The 15,055-nt window shown below is 37.1% G+C and overlaps 1 protein-coding gene across 2 annotated transcripts in view; it reads right to left on the bottom strand.

Moving 5' to 3' along the window:
• The window catches only part of TMPRSS2 (transmembrane serine protease 2), a 115,143-nt gene that overhangs the window by 21,013 nt on the left and 79,075 nt on the right, over positions 1 to 15,055 (bottom strand). For both annotated transcript variants that reach the window (XM_053705906.1, XM_053705907.1), the window contains exons 11-13: positions 13,838 to 13,933; positions 9,411 to 9,553; positions 2,686 to 2,838 (exon numbers count right to left, since the gene is read on the bottom strand). In XM_053705906.1, coding sequence (XP_053561881.1) covers positions 2,686 to 2,838; positions 9,411 to 9,553; positions 13,838 to 13,933 — 392 coding nt within the window. The remainder of the gene's footprint in view (positions 1 to 2,685; positions 2,839 to 9,410; positions 9,554 to 13,837; positions 13,934 to 15,055) is intronic.

The following is a 15,055-nucleotide window of genomic DNA, read 5'->3' as shown; positions in this document are numbered from 1 at the left end:
TGGTCCTCCAGACAGGCAGAAGTCTTCATCCAGACGGCATCTTCTATCTTCATCCATCTGGTGCGGAGCGGGCCCATCTTCAAGACATCCGATGTGGAGCATCCTCTTCTTTCCATGGCCGACGACTGAATGAAGGTTCCTTTAAATGACATCATCCAAGATGGCGTCCCTTCAATTCTGATTGGCTGATAGAATTCTATCAGCCAATAGGAATTAAGGTAGAAAAAATCATATTGGCTGATTGGAACAGCCAATAGAATGCCAGCTCAATCCTATTGGCTGATTGGATCAGCCAATATGATTGAACTTCAATTCTATTGGCTGATTGCATCAGCCAATAGGATTTTTTCTACCTTAATTCCGATTGGCTGATAGAATTCTATCAGCCAATCGGAATTGAAGGTACGCCATCTTGGATGACGTCATTTAAAGGAACCTTCATTCAATCGTCAGCCATGGAAAGAAGAGGATGCTCCGTGTCAGATGTCTTGAAGATGGACCTGCTCTGCGCCGGATGGATGAAGATAGAAGATGCTGTCTGGATGAAGAATTCTGCCCGTCTGGAGGACCACTTCTGCCCGGTTGGATGAAGACTTCTCCCGGCTTCGTTGAGGACTTCGGCCAGGTTGGGTGACGACATCTCCTGGTAAGGGGATCTTCAGGGGGTTAGTGTTAGTTTTTTTTAAGGGAGGATTGGGTGGGTTTTAGAGTAGGGTTGGTTGTGTAGGTGGTGGGTTTTAATGTTGGGGGGAGATTTGTACTTTATATTTTACAGGTATAAGAGCTGATTACTTTGGGGCAATGCCCCACAAAAGGCCCTTTTAAGGGCTATTTGTAATTTAGTGTAGGGTAGGGGTTTTTTTTATTTTGGGGGGGGGGTTATTTTGTTAGGGGGATTAGATTAGGTGTAATTAGTTTAAAAATCTTGTAATTTGTTTATTATTTTCTATAATTTAGTGGGGGGTTTTCGTACTTTAGATAATTTTATTTAATTGTAATTAATTGTATTTAATTTAGTTAATTTATTTAATTATAGTGTAGTGTTAGGTGTAATTGTAACTTAGGTTAGGTTTTATTTTACAGGTAAATTTGTCTTTATTTTAACTAGGTAGTTATTAAATAGTTAATAACTATTTAATAACTATTGTACCTAGTTAAAATAAATACAAACTTGCCTGTAAAATAGAAATAAACCCTAAGCTAGATAGATACAATGTAACTATTAGTTATAGTTAGCTTAGGGTTTATTTTATAGGTAAGTATTTAGTTTTAAATAGGAATTATTTAGTTAATTGTAGTAATTTTATTTAGATTTATTGTAATTATATTTAAGTTAGGGGGTGTTAGGGTTAGGGTTAGACTTAGGTTTAGGGGTTAATACATTTAATATACTGGCGGCGATGTTGGGGGCGGCAGATTAGGGGTTAATAAATGTAGGTAGGTGTCGGCGATGTTAGGGACAGCAGATTAGGGGTTAATAATATTTACCTAGTGTTTGCGATGCGGGAGTGCGGTGGTTTAGGTGTTAATATATTTATTATAGTGGCGGCGATGTCCGGTTCGGCAGATTAGGGGTTAAAATATTTATTTAGTGTTTGCGATGGGGGGGGCTCAGTTTAGGGGTTAATAGGTAGTTTATGGGTGTTAGTGTACTTTTTAGCACTTTAGTTAAGAGTTTTATGCTACGGCGTTGTAGTGTAAAACTCTTAACTACTGACTTTTAAATGCGGTACCAGGCTTGACAGGAGAGGGTCTACTGCTCACTTTTGGTCAGACTCGTAATACCGGTGCTATGCAAGTCCCATTGAAAATATAGGATACGCAATTGACGTAAGTGGATTTGCAGTATTTTCGAGTCTGGCCAAAAAAGTGAGCGGTACACCTGTACCTGCAAGACTCGTAATACCAGCGGGCGTTAAAAATCAGCGTTGGGACCGACCAACGCTGCTTTTTAACCCTAACGTACAACTCGTAATCTAGGCCAATGATTGCCAAAGGAGCCGATGATAGTAAACCGAGGACGATAAATCAGAAGAGCGAGGGAATTGGTAATAAAGGGATTATCTATATTTTTTTTAAATAACATTTTTGGAGTAGACTATCCCTTTAATTTTCGAGGATTTTGACAGTGGTCAGCTAAACAGGATTGGCACATGTTAAGCATATAAACAATATTCAAAAAGTGCTGATGATAAGCAATATAACTAGCTAATTGTGACTGTGTTCACATTAAAAAATAGCTCATCTGCAGCCATGACAATATGACAATAATTATCAAACTAGAGATTGCGATCAACCCCATAGTTATCTGAGGTCAGTATGCAAAATGCTCAAAAATGGCATCATTTAAAGAAAATATGTCATCCATTTTATAATAATAACTGTATCCTCAGCAGTAATAAAGAAAGATTAGATTGAAAACCATGGACCACTGCAAGCATTTAAAGGGAGGTGGTCAGGAACATTCCTAAGATGCAGATGCGCCGAGTCAACAGGGCGGATGAAAGCCCCATTTGATGCTGGGAGATGAATGGTTGGCCAAAAAACCTCTGTAGGTTTGTTTTTTGTTTTACAGGGGAGGGCACAAAAAATAAAATGTCCTCTTGACCTAAATAATAACGATGTAGGTAAACAAATCTCATATGTATTTAAATATTATTAGAAAATGCCTATGTTAGATTGTACCTGCATTTGCTGATAGATCCATTCTGCAAATACCGTCATGTTTCCATAAACACCAGGTTTATACGCATTAGCACAGCCAGTTCCCCAACTTGTATCCCCCACAAGCCACCACAATGAGTCTGTTCTGGTGACCAGCGGCCCGCCACTGTCCCCCTGTGAATAACAAACAGAATTAAATGCACATTAAGCTTTTGTGATTCAGATGGAACATACAAATTTAAGAGCCTTTTGAATTGACTTATTTGATCAAATTTACTTTGATTTCTTGGTATTCTTTGTTGAAAAGCATACCTAGGAAAGTTCAGGAGCAGCAACATACTATAGAGAGCAAGCTGCTAATGGGCAGCTACATGCATATGCCTCTTGTCATTGGCTCACCAGATATGCTTAACTAGCTCCCAGTATGCATTGCTGCTCTTGAGTTGACTTTAGCTACATGTTTAAAGGGACATGAAACACAATTTCTTTCTTTCATGATTCAGACAGAGCAAACATTTTTAAACAACTTTGCAGTTTACTTCTATTATTAGTTTTGCTTCATTCTCTAGGTATTCTTGATTTAAGGAGCAACAATGCGCCACTGGGAGCTAATTTAACATATTGGTAAGCCAATGACAAGAGTCATATATATGCAACCACCAATCAGCAGCTAGCTCCCACCACCTGAGCCTACCAAGGTATGCTTTTCAACAAAGGATACCAAAGGAACAATGAAAATTAGATAATAGACCCAAATTTTGAAAGTTAATTGAAAGGGTAAGAAAAATGTTGGGTCTCATGTCACTTTAATTCCTTTGCAGCAGAGCCAGACTGGGACGTCAGACCACCCTGGAGATATATTGGCAATGTTTACAGAGGAGGAGAATTATTAAAGTGACGTATAACTCAAAATATCTATATGATGTGTTTAAAAGCAGCAGTAATATTTATTTAAGTTAAAGGGACACTAAGCCCAATTTTTTTCATTCATGATTCAGATAGAGCAGGCAATTTTTAGCAACTTTCTAATTTACTCCTAGTATCAATTTTTATTTGTTCTCTTACAATCTTTATTTGAAAAGTAGGAATCTAAGCTTAGGAGCCGGCCCATTTCTGGTTCAGCACCTGGGTAGCACTTGCTGTGGACTCACAGGTTGTGGAGTCCACAAAAAGAAACAATCACTTTCAAAATAAGCAGAATGTTTAAACCCTTCATAGGTTCAGAAGAGGAGTTTGAAAAACTCTTAAAACCAGTAAGGTTCACAGGAAGAGAAAATCAGAAAAACTGTTAAACTTACTTTGACTAGATCTAGAAAAGAGATCTGAATGTCAGAGACCTTAAGAAACTTGCAGATTATTGTATGAAATTGAAAAATTCCTGTAAATTGTAAGAAATACTGGTAAAATCATGTTAATCACACCAGGAAAGAGAAAGAATTCCAAACTGCTGCTAAAAGTACTTGTTACAGGCCGCCTTGCCTGAAGAAAGGTCTTAACTATCTTGATAAAAATTTAGATATAGAGGCCTATTTATCAAAGGTCTTGAGGACCTGATCCGACAGTGCGGATCAGGTCCGCAAGACCTCGCTGAATGCGGAGAGCAATACGCTCTCCGTATTCAGCATTGCACCAGCAGCTTACAAGAGCTGATGGTGCAACGCCACCCCCTGCAGACTCACGGCCAATCAGGCGCCAGCAGGGGGTGTCAATCAACCCGATCGTACTCGATCGGGTTGAATTGTGGCGATTTCTGTCCGTCTGCTCAGAGCAGGCTGACAAGGTTATGGAGCAGCGGTCTTTAGTACGCTGCTCCATAACTTGTGTTTCTGGCGAGCCTGAAGGCTCGCCAGAAACACGGCCCTCAAGCTCCATTCAGAGCTTGATAAATGGGCCTCTATGAATCATCAGGAGTTCAATCTCTGGGACTTTAAATTGATAAACCTGAGACAAAAGAAAAAGAAGAAGAATATCGACTCAGTGGTAAAAAATAAAAAGGAAAAGACTGAACATTCATTTTAGGAATATATAACCAGCTCTGCATGATCAATGTGAAGCTATCAGAATTACTGATTAGCAAAAGTCCTAGATGATAATTGACTGAGTGGTTCAACAAATGAAAAAATAAAAAGCAAAGCTAGATTAAATACCAAATAGCTGTAGAAACATTCAGAAACTAAAAGTGAAATTGAGCCAAGGATACACAAAATTAGTAAACGGAAGCAATTTGCCTCAAAAAATTCATTACTAGGATGTGAAATGCAGAAGAGTACAGATCTCAGTTTAAGTCAAATTCAAGTAACTTCCATTAATGGTAAGGAAACTAGAGGATCCTCTCTGCCACAGCAGTGACCTTGACTGACTTGAAAAACAGAGACAAGTATTTTATTTGAGAAGAAAACAAGTCTGAGAAGAAAGAAGATTGCCCATAGTATGAAGATAATAAATGGTAACCTGAGGAAACCAATTCCTTGCACTCTCCTCAATCCTAGACTGCACCCCAAATCAAGAGACTGGTGTCTGTAGAAAATATTGTCCAAAAAGACGATTAAAAAAATGCCTCCTTAAAACTGGAGTGGAGAATAAACCACTGTAACAAAGATTGTTTTACAGAGGAGATCAAAAGGATTTCTTAGAAGACAGATTGTTGTGATCCTTGCATTAAGAAAATAACAAACTAAATTTATAAAGCTGATATAGAATGTGCAAAGGAACATCTGACGGTGAAACAATTCAACCAAAACTTCCATACATGGAATAAATATTGGAGGAAAGAACAAGCTGTCTGAACTTGGATCTGCATTGATCTATTAAGAGAAATAAAGTTGCATGGTACAGTCTACAAAGACTCTTAGAAATAAAACTGATAATTAAGGAGAAAGAACATTCTGAAAATTTGACTTTCCTACCAAGCCTGTGAAAAATAAAAGTAAACTATTGTTAAAATACAGCTAAAGGTTAAAAATAGCCTCCACAAATGGGCCCACTGAAATACCCTGAGGTTTTATAATAGATAAAGGAATTCCACGTACCTATGCAAAACTTCTTGGAGCCATAGTAAACTCCAAGGAAGAGTCACAAACAGAAAGCATTTGTCTAGAATGACAAGATATACGAACTGGTGGAGGTCCTTTGAGATAAGAATATGAAGGAAAGCATCCTTCAAATCTATCATAAACATAAATGAACCATGATGAACTACGGTAAAATGGACCAAACAGAATACATCTTAAAGCAGGAATTCTGCGAAACCTGTTAAAGTTTTGAGATCCAAAATAGGTCAAAAAGTTCCCTCTTTCATGGAAACAAAGAACAATTGGAATAAAATCCTTGGTCTTATTCTAAAAACTGGAAATAACACCTCCTAGGTTCCAGGTTAAGGGCCGAGAGAAAAAAGGACTCCTGTCTGTACAGCATCTGTCAGAAAGAAGCCAGAATAACCTTCATTGAAGGAAATATTGGCCTGAACCCCATACTGTAACCATAGGCAATTATAATTAGGATCCAGAGATTCTGGACATACTGCAACTAGGCCCTTTGAGAAAGGAATAGCTTACCATTTACCAAAATAGAATATGGATTGGTGGTTCAAGTTATTTGTAAGAGGAAGAAGGTTTCTTAGATTTTTTGGCCTTATTCCAAATAATACTAGACTTCTAGGCAGCTCTGGAAAAATCTAGAGTTTGTGAAAAGGAGGAAAATTTAAGTTCCTCGATTGACTAAGGAACAAAAATGGCTATTAAAATAAGTATTTGCCTTTAGACTTCTGTCCTCATAAAGGAAGGTCCTACATCCTCCAGGCACAGCAGAAATAATGGTATGTAACTAAGGATAGGTAAAGCCTTACCTAGAAAAAAGCAGAGATAAAGTCTACCATAAAGACCATGTTTACTAAACATGAATTGAGCCACAGAGCTCTCCTAGGTGAATTGCAAAAGTAATTTATTAGCATTAATATGAATAATGACTAAAAATGATTTCAAATGATTTTGAAAAACTTCAACAGCGGTATCTTCTGAAACTAGATCAGATAGATTTTATACATCAAACTAAAGAGACTGCAATTACCCCAGCAATATCAATACAAAGAACCCACCAGTAATAGTAAGTACATTTTTATGAATTATATATAATATATTTATATATAATATATATGAACTGGGAGAAATACAATAGCCAGTTTGCAAAGCAGCCATTGTTTACTATAAAGTATGCAGAACAGACAGATAATAAGGAATAATAACATTGCTCAGTAAAGTCACTTATAATATGAAGAAACAAAAAAGTGTTCCCCATATAACCAAGAAATACACAGCACAAAGTGAAAAAGTAAAGACAAGTTTAGCTAATAATGTTATTGACAAAATTAAATTCCCCAAAAATGTTACATATAATTGTTGCAGCTTTAATAATATCTTATGGAGCACCCCCCCCCCCTCTTATAAAGCACGCCTACCTCTTCCCAGCTAATGCAGACACCAGAATCAAGAAACAACACTACTGAATAGAAATAATGGCTACTGACGACTGAGGAAGAGAGAGTGAGCGTCCAACTGTAGCATGGTGGGAAAAATGATTAGCGCTCCTGCTGCCTGAGTGAGACGCTGTGCATTGTAACTAACAGTGCACTAAAAAAGTACTAAAAACAATGTTAAGTCCCCAAAATAAAAGTAATGCAACATTGTCAGTTTTTCATTAAACAATAAAGTGACATAAGCAAATACATGTTGCAGGCACCCAGCTCCTGACGTGACACTGTCTGTACCTACCTAATAAATGTCCTCTGGATATGATATACATGTTCATATGTACCTACTAATAGCATGTGGGCTATATGAGGGAATATACTTACCTGACAGAAACCCACTCTACTGTGCTTATCCAGCTGACTAGTTGCTGCATTCAGTAGAGAGCCCATCCAGTACTGTATAAAACAGCAGAAAATTTTCCATTTGAGAAAAACAATGAGGCCAAACAGTAGGAGGCAAGGGACCAATCCCTGCGACACCTGTGGAAGGCCTAGTGACCAAATTTCCTGCAGGAAAATTACTTTACACAGACTTAAAAAGGGCCACTAAACGCAAAATCTTTCTTTCATGATTCAGATAGAGAATACAAATTTAAACAACATTACAATTTACTTCTATTATTTATTTTGCTTCATTTTTTAGATATCCTTAGTTGAAGAAAAAGCAATGTACATGGTGAGCCAATCACACGAGGCTTCTATGTGCAGCAACCAATCAGCAGCTACTGTGCATATCTAGATATGCTTTTCAGCAAAGAATATCAAGAGAATAAAACAAATTAGATAATATAAGTAAATTAGAAAGATGTTTAAAATTGAATTCTCTTTCTAAATCATGAAAGAAAAAATGTGGGTTTCATGGCCCTTTAATAATCTCCTATATCCTTCTCTTCTTATAATAGCTGTCAGAGGGAAGTAATGGGTCTGAATTTAATTCAGAGAACCCCTTCTCACAAAGAATCTGGAGCACCTGAGTTCTTCACCTACTCCTGTGAGGCAAAGATAAACACTGGGATATCAGAGAGGTGAGAGGGGCCTGTGGAATATTGAGTATATTTGTCTCCACCTAGTGACCAGGAGTTGAATTACCAGTAGTAATCGCTCATGGACTCTTACCACCTTATGAAAAAAAGGAGGCTGGGAGGTTCCTTATACAAATTTTGGGGTCCCCAAAATATTTGATAATGTTTTATAAGTGTGTGTGGTGAATGTATGTGTATTGTGAGTGAGCGTGTGTAAATTTATGAGTGTATGTGTGTTGTGTGAGTGAATGTGTGTGGTATGTATGAGTGCATGTGTGTTGTGACTGTGTATTAATGTGTATGTACGTGCATGTGTGTGTGAATGTTTGAGTATGAGTGTGTGTGTTTGTGTATGAGGGAGTCATTTGTTTTACATATATTGCTTAATATAAGTTCGGCACAATAATTGTGTACCTCTTCAAATGTGTGGGCATTGCTCTTGCCACACGCAAGAGAAGACTACATAGAAAGTAAATGGAATCTGAATAGTCTAACCATTAATGATAAGCAATGGCTACAAAAGTTGAATTTACTTATTTTAATAACCCCATCATTTGTGTGGTATATTGATGTATATAAAAAAATGTATACCCACCTGACAAGGGGTTTGATTGGAAATATATTAAAATATTAGGGGTTGCACACACTTTTCTAATGAAACAATTTAAGAAGCTTTCTAAATCATGAAAGTTTAATTTTGACTTTAGTGTCCCTTTAATAGTTTAAAGAGTTGCAAATACATCATATATAATTGAAACAAAAATAGATTAAATATTTTACAATTTTTAAAGAGGAATAGAACCCAAATGTATCTTTAATAATTCAAGTTTTTTTAAAAAAAAAAATGTACCAAATTATTTCTATTATCAAATGTACTTAATTCTCTTTTAAAAGCAGGTAGGTATGCTCAGGAGTGCACATATGTTTGGAGCACTATATATGGTAGCAATATGTGTTTGGAGCACTATATGCTGCCCTCTAGTGTTCAAAAGTTTTTATAATTTTTAAAAGCTATATGGTTCATGAGACATGTGCACACTACCTACCTAGGTAGTGTACCATGAATACCACCATAAATACCATGACAGTGAAGTAAATACCATGGGAATAAAGTAAATTTAATAAAAGTAAAGTGGAAAAAAAAGGAACAATCATTTTGATAGCAGTAAGTATAAAAAAACAGTTTTTGTTTTCTTTACCTGGCAAGAATCTACCCCTCCCTCGATAAAGCCAGCACATATCATGGCAGACGTTATGGCGCCATTGTAAACAGACGGCCTATTACATGTGGTGGGGCTAATCAGCGGTACCGAAGCAGCCCTCAATGTAGAAGAGGAGGAGCCTGTTGTCAAATAGAACAGAACAAAAAGACATGGATTTATTTTCAGCACATTTTAGAAAATATTATTTATATATAGACAGAGAGAGAAAAATAACAATATCTAGTTTTAACAATATTCAATATCTGATAATCACAGTTAGCTTCAGACTTTCCCTCAAAAAACAAGGGTGAATGATGCCTTAATAGTTATTGTACCATTAGAAAGTTAATATCTGAAACGTAATAAAACATTTAAAAAATATAAAGTTTTGACAGCAATATTGATCTGTGTTGATATTCCTAAGTATCAGGGTATTGAATATTTCAAGAACCCATGTGTAATAATTTTTTTTTTAAAAAACCCAGACAATTCCATTATTACCTGTGCCTAAATACTCAGGAATCTACTTTATATTAGGTCAATGGATTACTTTTAATATTTGGTTTATAAATATTTATTCCCACTTAGGATAGGGTGACCGGATGTCCGGTCTTGGATTGTCTCATTTTTAACTTTGTCCCCAGAACATTTTGAAGGGATGTCGCTTTTTCTATCACGACTGTTTAGTTATTTAGTTTTTTTTCTTATATATGCACATTGCTCTTACTAGTATTCGTGTTATGTCCTTTGCAGTGCTATGTAATGCAATATCTGCAGCTGGGAAACTGCTGTGAGCCCTGCTTACCTCATTTACTTTTCTGTTCTCTTGTTCTGGGATATTTCCTTATCCTACCTCTTGATGCAGGGATAAGAAGACTACTGGCCAAGTTTGGTCTGATAGGGAAATATCCCACAAGCGTTACAAGTTGATAGTTAAAGGGACAGTCTAGGCCAAAATGAACTTTCATGATTCAGCTAGAGCATGTAATTTTAAACAATTTTCCAATTTACTTTTATCACCAATTTTGCTTTGTTCTCTTGGTATTCTTAGTTGAAAGCTTAACCTAGGAGGTTCATATGCTAATTTCTTAGACCTTGAAGCCCACCACTTTCAGATTGCATTTTAACAGTTTTTCACCGCTAGAGGGTGTTAGTTCACATATTTCATATGCTCGTGCACGTGAAGTTATCTGGGAGCAGGCACTGATTGGCTAGACTGCAAGTCTGTCAAAAGAACTGAAATTCTCTTGGTACCTTTATTTGAAAAGCAAGAATGTAAGTTTAGATGCCGGACCATTTTTGGTGAACAACCTGGGTTATTCTTGCTGATTGGTGGATACATTCCCCCACCAATAAACAAGTGCTGTCTAGGGTCTGAACCAAAAATTGTCTGGCTCCTTAGCGTATATACCTTCTTTTTCAAATATAGATAGCAAGAGAATAAAGAAACGTTCATAATAGGAGTAAATTAGAAAGTTGCTTAAAATTGCTTGCTCTATCTGAATCACGAAAGAAAAAAAAAATGGATTTAGTGTCCCTTTAAATATATTTCTATGTTAATAAATGTGTCACATAGGATCCCTATATAAAAGAACTTTCAGCCTGTTTTATTTTTTAACACCTCACATCTCCTCACTTTGAGCCCTTACAACTTATTGGTGCAATATTTTTATGAAACAGTTTTTATCATACAGTGTTAACATGAGTTTTACTGGAAATTATTATGTATTTTTGAGTTGTTTTGTGCAACTTTTTTCACTTAACCAGAGGTTTAAGGTTAACAGTGTTTACCAATACGCAAAACGTGAACGCGATCTCACGGACGCATTAACTTGTAAAATGAGTAGTTTTCGGGTGTGCACAAAAAGGTGCATTTTTGCCCCAATGTGAGCGCATGGGAGCGTTGCGCTCCAACTGTAATCTAGCCCTTAATCTCAATAAATGTCAAAAATTCAATTCATGGCTAATTACATTTTTTGTTCTAAATCACTTTTTAAATGTTTAATTTCTTACTAGTCCTAAAGCTTGTGTACACTGGCCCGACCGGCCACGCCCATGTCCCCGCCATGCCCCTTCCTGCCCCACCACGCCAACTCCTGCCCTCACAACGCCAACTCCCGTCACACACACCTTCCGTCTGCACCCTCTCTGGTGTCTGATCCTCACAGTGGTCACTGCTGATCCTTCCTTATGGCCAGGTATGTTTGTCTCACGCTGCAGTGTCTACTGCGCATGACTGCATCGGACAAACATACCTGGCCTTTTATAATTTAGGATGTTACATTTAGACCCCACTCCCAAATAAAACTAACAACCAAAAACCTTGTATCCTATGCTCAACTCAGTGCATTTTTTTTGCATCCAATGGCAAATATACGTTGAATTGTATCAGGGCCGTCTTTAACACAGGGCAAAAGGGGCAGCTACCCAGAGCCCAGTCTTTGTTGAGGGGCCCAAGAGTCCAAAAAAAAAAAAATTCATGCCAGAATGCTCATGTTATGTGACATGGGGAACACACAGCCAGTCCTAATACTGTCACAGTCAAAAGTTCTCTGCTTATATTTATTTGTGAGACCGTGCCAGTGTCATGTGACATGCCAAGCTAGTGCCATGTGCTGTTTTAGATGTGCACTGTGCAGCACTGAATGCTAAGCCCTAACTCGATATCCAGCCAATCCCACTGCATCAGAAAATGTCCTGCTGGGGTTACCAGGTTACTGCTCTGGTGGTGGGGATTGTTTCTGGGTAGGGCTGACTGTAGGCGCATGCAGCAGAAAGCTGGAGCAGCAGGCATGTGAGGATTTGAGCATCTGTGCAGCTGCACACACTACTCTCTTCATTCCTGAGGCTGTGTGACTCGTCTCACACTGTATCCATGCATCCTTGGGCAGACAGCATCCAGTCTGCTGGTCCCCTTAGCCCTGCTCTTTCTGCTGTGGCCCTAAGATCAACTAACCGAAGTTTGTTAGAGGAACAGTGCTTTGTAGAAAGGTGTCAGTGGGAAGAATAAGTGAGTGCACACACGCCCCTCCCCCATGCAGCGTTGTCTAGTGCAGGGTGAGAGGCAACTTGTTCCTATCAAATAAGTGGCATGTGCTGCTGTGGCTGATGTAATAGTGTCATGCTGATACTTCACACATTAAGGTAAGGTTTATTTTATAGTTTTTTTTCCTCTCTCTTTTATATATATTTAACTTATATTTGTCTGCACCTCCATGCTTCCTCCTCAGTCTTTACCTTGCTTTGCTCCTGTTGGCTGCCCTAAATCTCTTTAACCAGCTAACCTCACACCAGAATCACATTCAAAAGCATATTAAATTAATCCACAGTGGATGAATTTATTTATTTATTTACTTATTAGTATTTCTTAGATCAAGTTTCACATTTTGCAATTTGTTTAATTTTTTTTTAAAAAAATGATTAGCCCAGCAGTGGATGATCCACTGCTGGGCTAATAATTAAAAAAAAATAAAAAATTGATTTAGTTGTGTTTTGGGATGTTGGGGTGGAGAGCGAAATGGCATGGGGGGGCCCAAGAACATGTTTCCCCAGGGTCCAGTCAATATTAAAGATGTCCCTGAATTGTATAAATATCTATAGCAGATCAGGTTTTACCCTATTGCTATTTAGCTCAAGGGTTTTGGCTGCAAACTGCACTTACTCCCTTGAGATTAACAGCATCAGCAGCAGGAGAGTGCGCTACTTTAGATCTGTTATTGGCTGCACAGACAAAAACAAATTAAAAAGAAAGAAAAGATGCAGCTGGTTGAGTGGAGGAGATAGGTTGGGGGGGGGGGGGGGTGGGAGGAGAGGATCTAAATATAAGAAAATAAGGTTTTTAAAGAGTTTTCAACAAAAATACTTAAAATTAGCCATATATTCTTAAAGGGATAGTCTAGTCAAAATTAAACTTTCATGATTCAGATAGAGCAGGCAATATTAAGCAACTTTTTAATTTACTCCTATTATCAATTTTTCTTCGTTCTCTTGCTATCTTTATTTGAATGTAATCTTAGGAGCTGGCCCATTTAAAGTTCAGCATCTGGGTAGCACTTTCTGATTGGTGGCTACATTTAGACACCAATCGGAAAGCACTACCCAGGTGCTGAACCAAAAATAAGCCGGCTCCTATGCTTAAATTGCTGCTTTTTCAAATTAAGATAGCAAGAGAACGAATAAAAATTGATAATATTGCATGCTCTACCTGATGAATTATGAAAGTTTAATTTTGACTAGACTATTCCTTTAAAGGCAGATGGAACCTCAAGTTATTCTTTCATAATAAAGTGTATACAATTAAAAAAAACAACAACATGCTAATTTACTCCAATTATTAAACTGACTGCTAAAATTTACTAACATATTAACCCTATCAGGTGCATTTAATGGTGAATCTTGCTCATCTTTATAATGTTTTGCCTTACCTCCTTCAAAAGTAGCTCCCCAGCCACTAATCCAGCAAGTCTGCCCGGCCGCCCAAGGCATTCCAGCATTAGGTAAACAAACCGGCCCGATGGTCGCTGAAATAATAGCATATTTTAATGGTTTTATTTTCAATTTACTATTAACAAAACTTTTTAAAAAATATTTTGTAAACTACATACATTCTTGAGCTTTAATTAAACTATCCATACAATATCAACAGCAAAATAGGTACAAAATACATTTCTTAAACACCTTGTAATGACATCAGTTTGGTTTTTAAGTCTTTCAATAGATTAACAGATCAGAGTCTGAATGTTATAGGAATAGATTAACATCTTGTTTGGTGCAATTGTTTTTCACTGATCAAGCTCCACCCTCTATTTTTCTTCTTTAGAGGAGCCAATAAAAGTCTAATGATGACAGAGCTTGCCACTGTCATTACGTTAACAAAATCTGGATTGTTTAACTTGAACAGAAAATATAACGGACTACAAATTAGAGAGAGATATGTGGGTTAGACTTGTGAAACCTGTTATGTGTTTATTAAAACTTAAAATATAGGAAAAGGGTGGAACACAAATAATAATATATGTTGTTTTACTATGCATAATTATAAAGGTAGCCCTCGTTTTTCAACGGTTCAATTTACACCGTTTCAGAATAACAACCTTTTTTTCCAGTCATGTGACTGCTATTGAAAAGCATTGAGAAGCAGTGCATTTATTAAAATAGCCAGTAGGTGGAGCTGTCCGCTTGTGTTGCGGCAAAGCCAAGCAAGCTGAAATTAATCAGTTTAACCAGACCTGAGCTATAGAGCAGATTTCAAAGGAACAAGATCTTCCTGTCTATAAATCAGTCCAGATTGGAATGCATAGAAAGAACTGTTTGCAGAAAAATGCAAGTGAAGTCTGTGTTGTGTGATTATTTTATTAGGTTTATAATGCTGTTTAGCAAATCTTTTTGTTCATTTAACTTAGTTTAATGATATATTATGTGTTGTGTGATTATTTTATTAGGTTTATAATGCTGTTTAGCATTTAAAGTCTTCATTTCAAAGCTTTAAACATAATGTATTAGTGGTTACTTATGACAATTTTGAGAGGGACCTGGAACCTAACTCCCTTACTTCCCATTGACTTACAATATAAACTGGGTTTCAATTTACAACGGTTTCGATTTACAACCATTCCTTCTGGAACCTAACCCCGGCGTAAACT

The sequence above is a fragment of the Bombina bombina genome, chromosome 3 (genome assembly GCF_027579735.1).
Source record: "Bombina bombina isolate aBomBom1 chromosome 3, aBomBom1.pri, whole genome shotgun sequence".
NCBI classification, from domain to species: Eukaryota; Metazoa; Chordata; class Amphibia; order Anura; family Bombinatoridae; genus Bombina; species Bombina bombina.
Note: the sequence above shows the minus strand (reverse complement) of the source record. Positions and strands in the feature narration are given on the sequence as shown.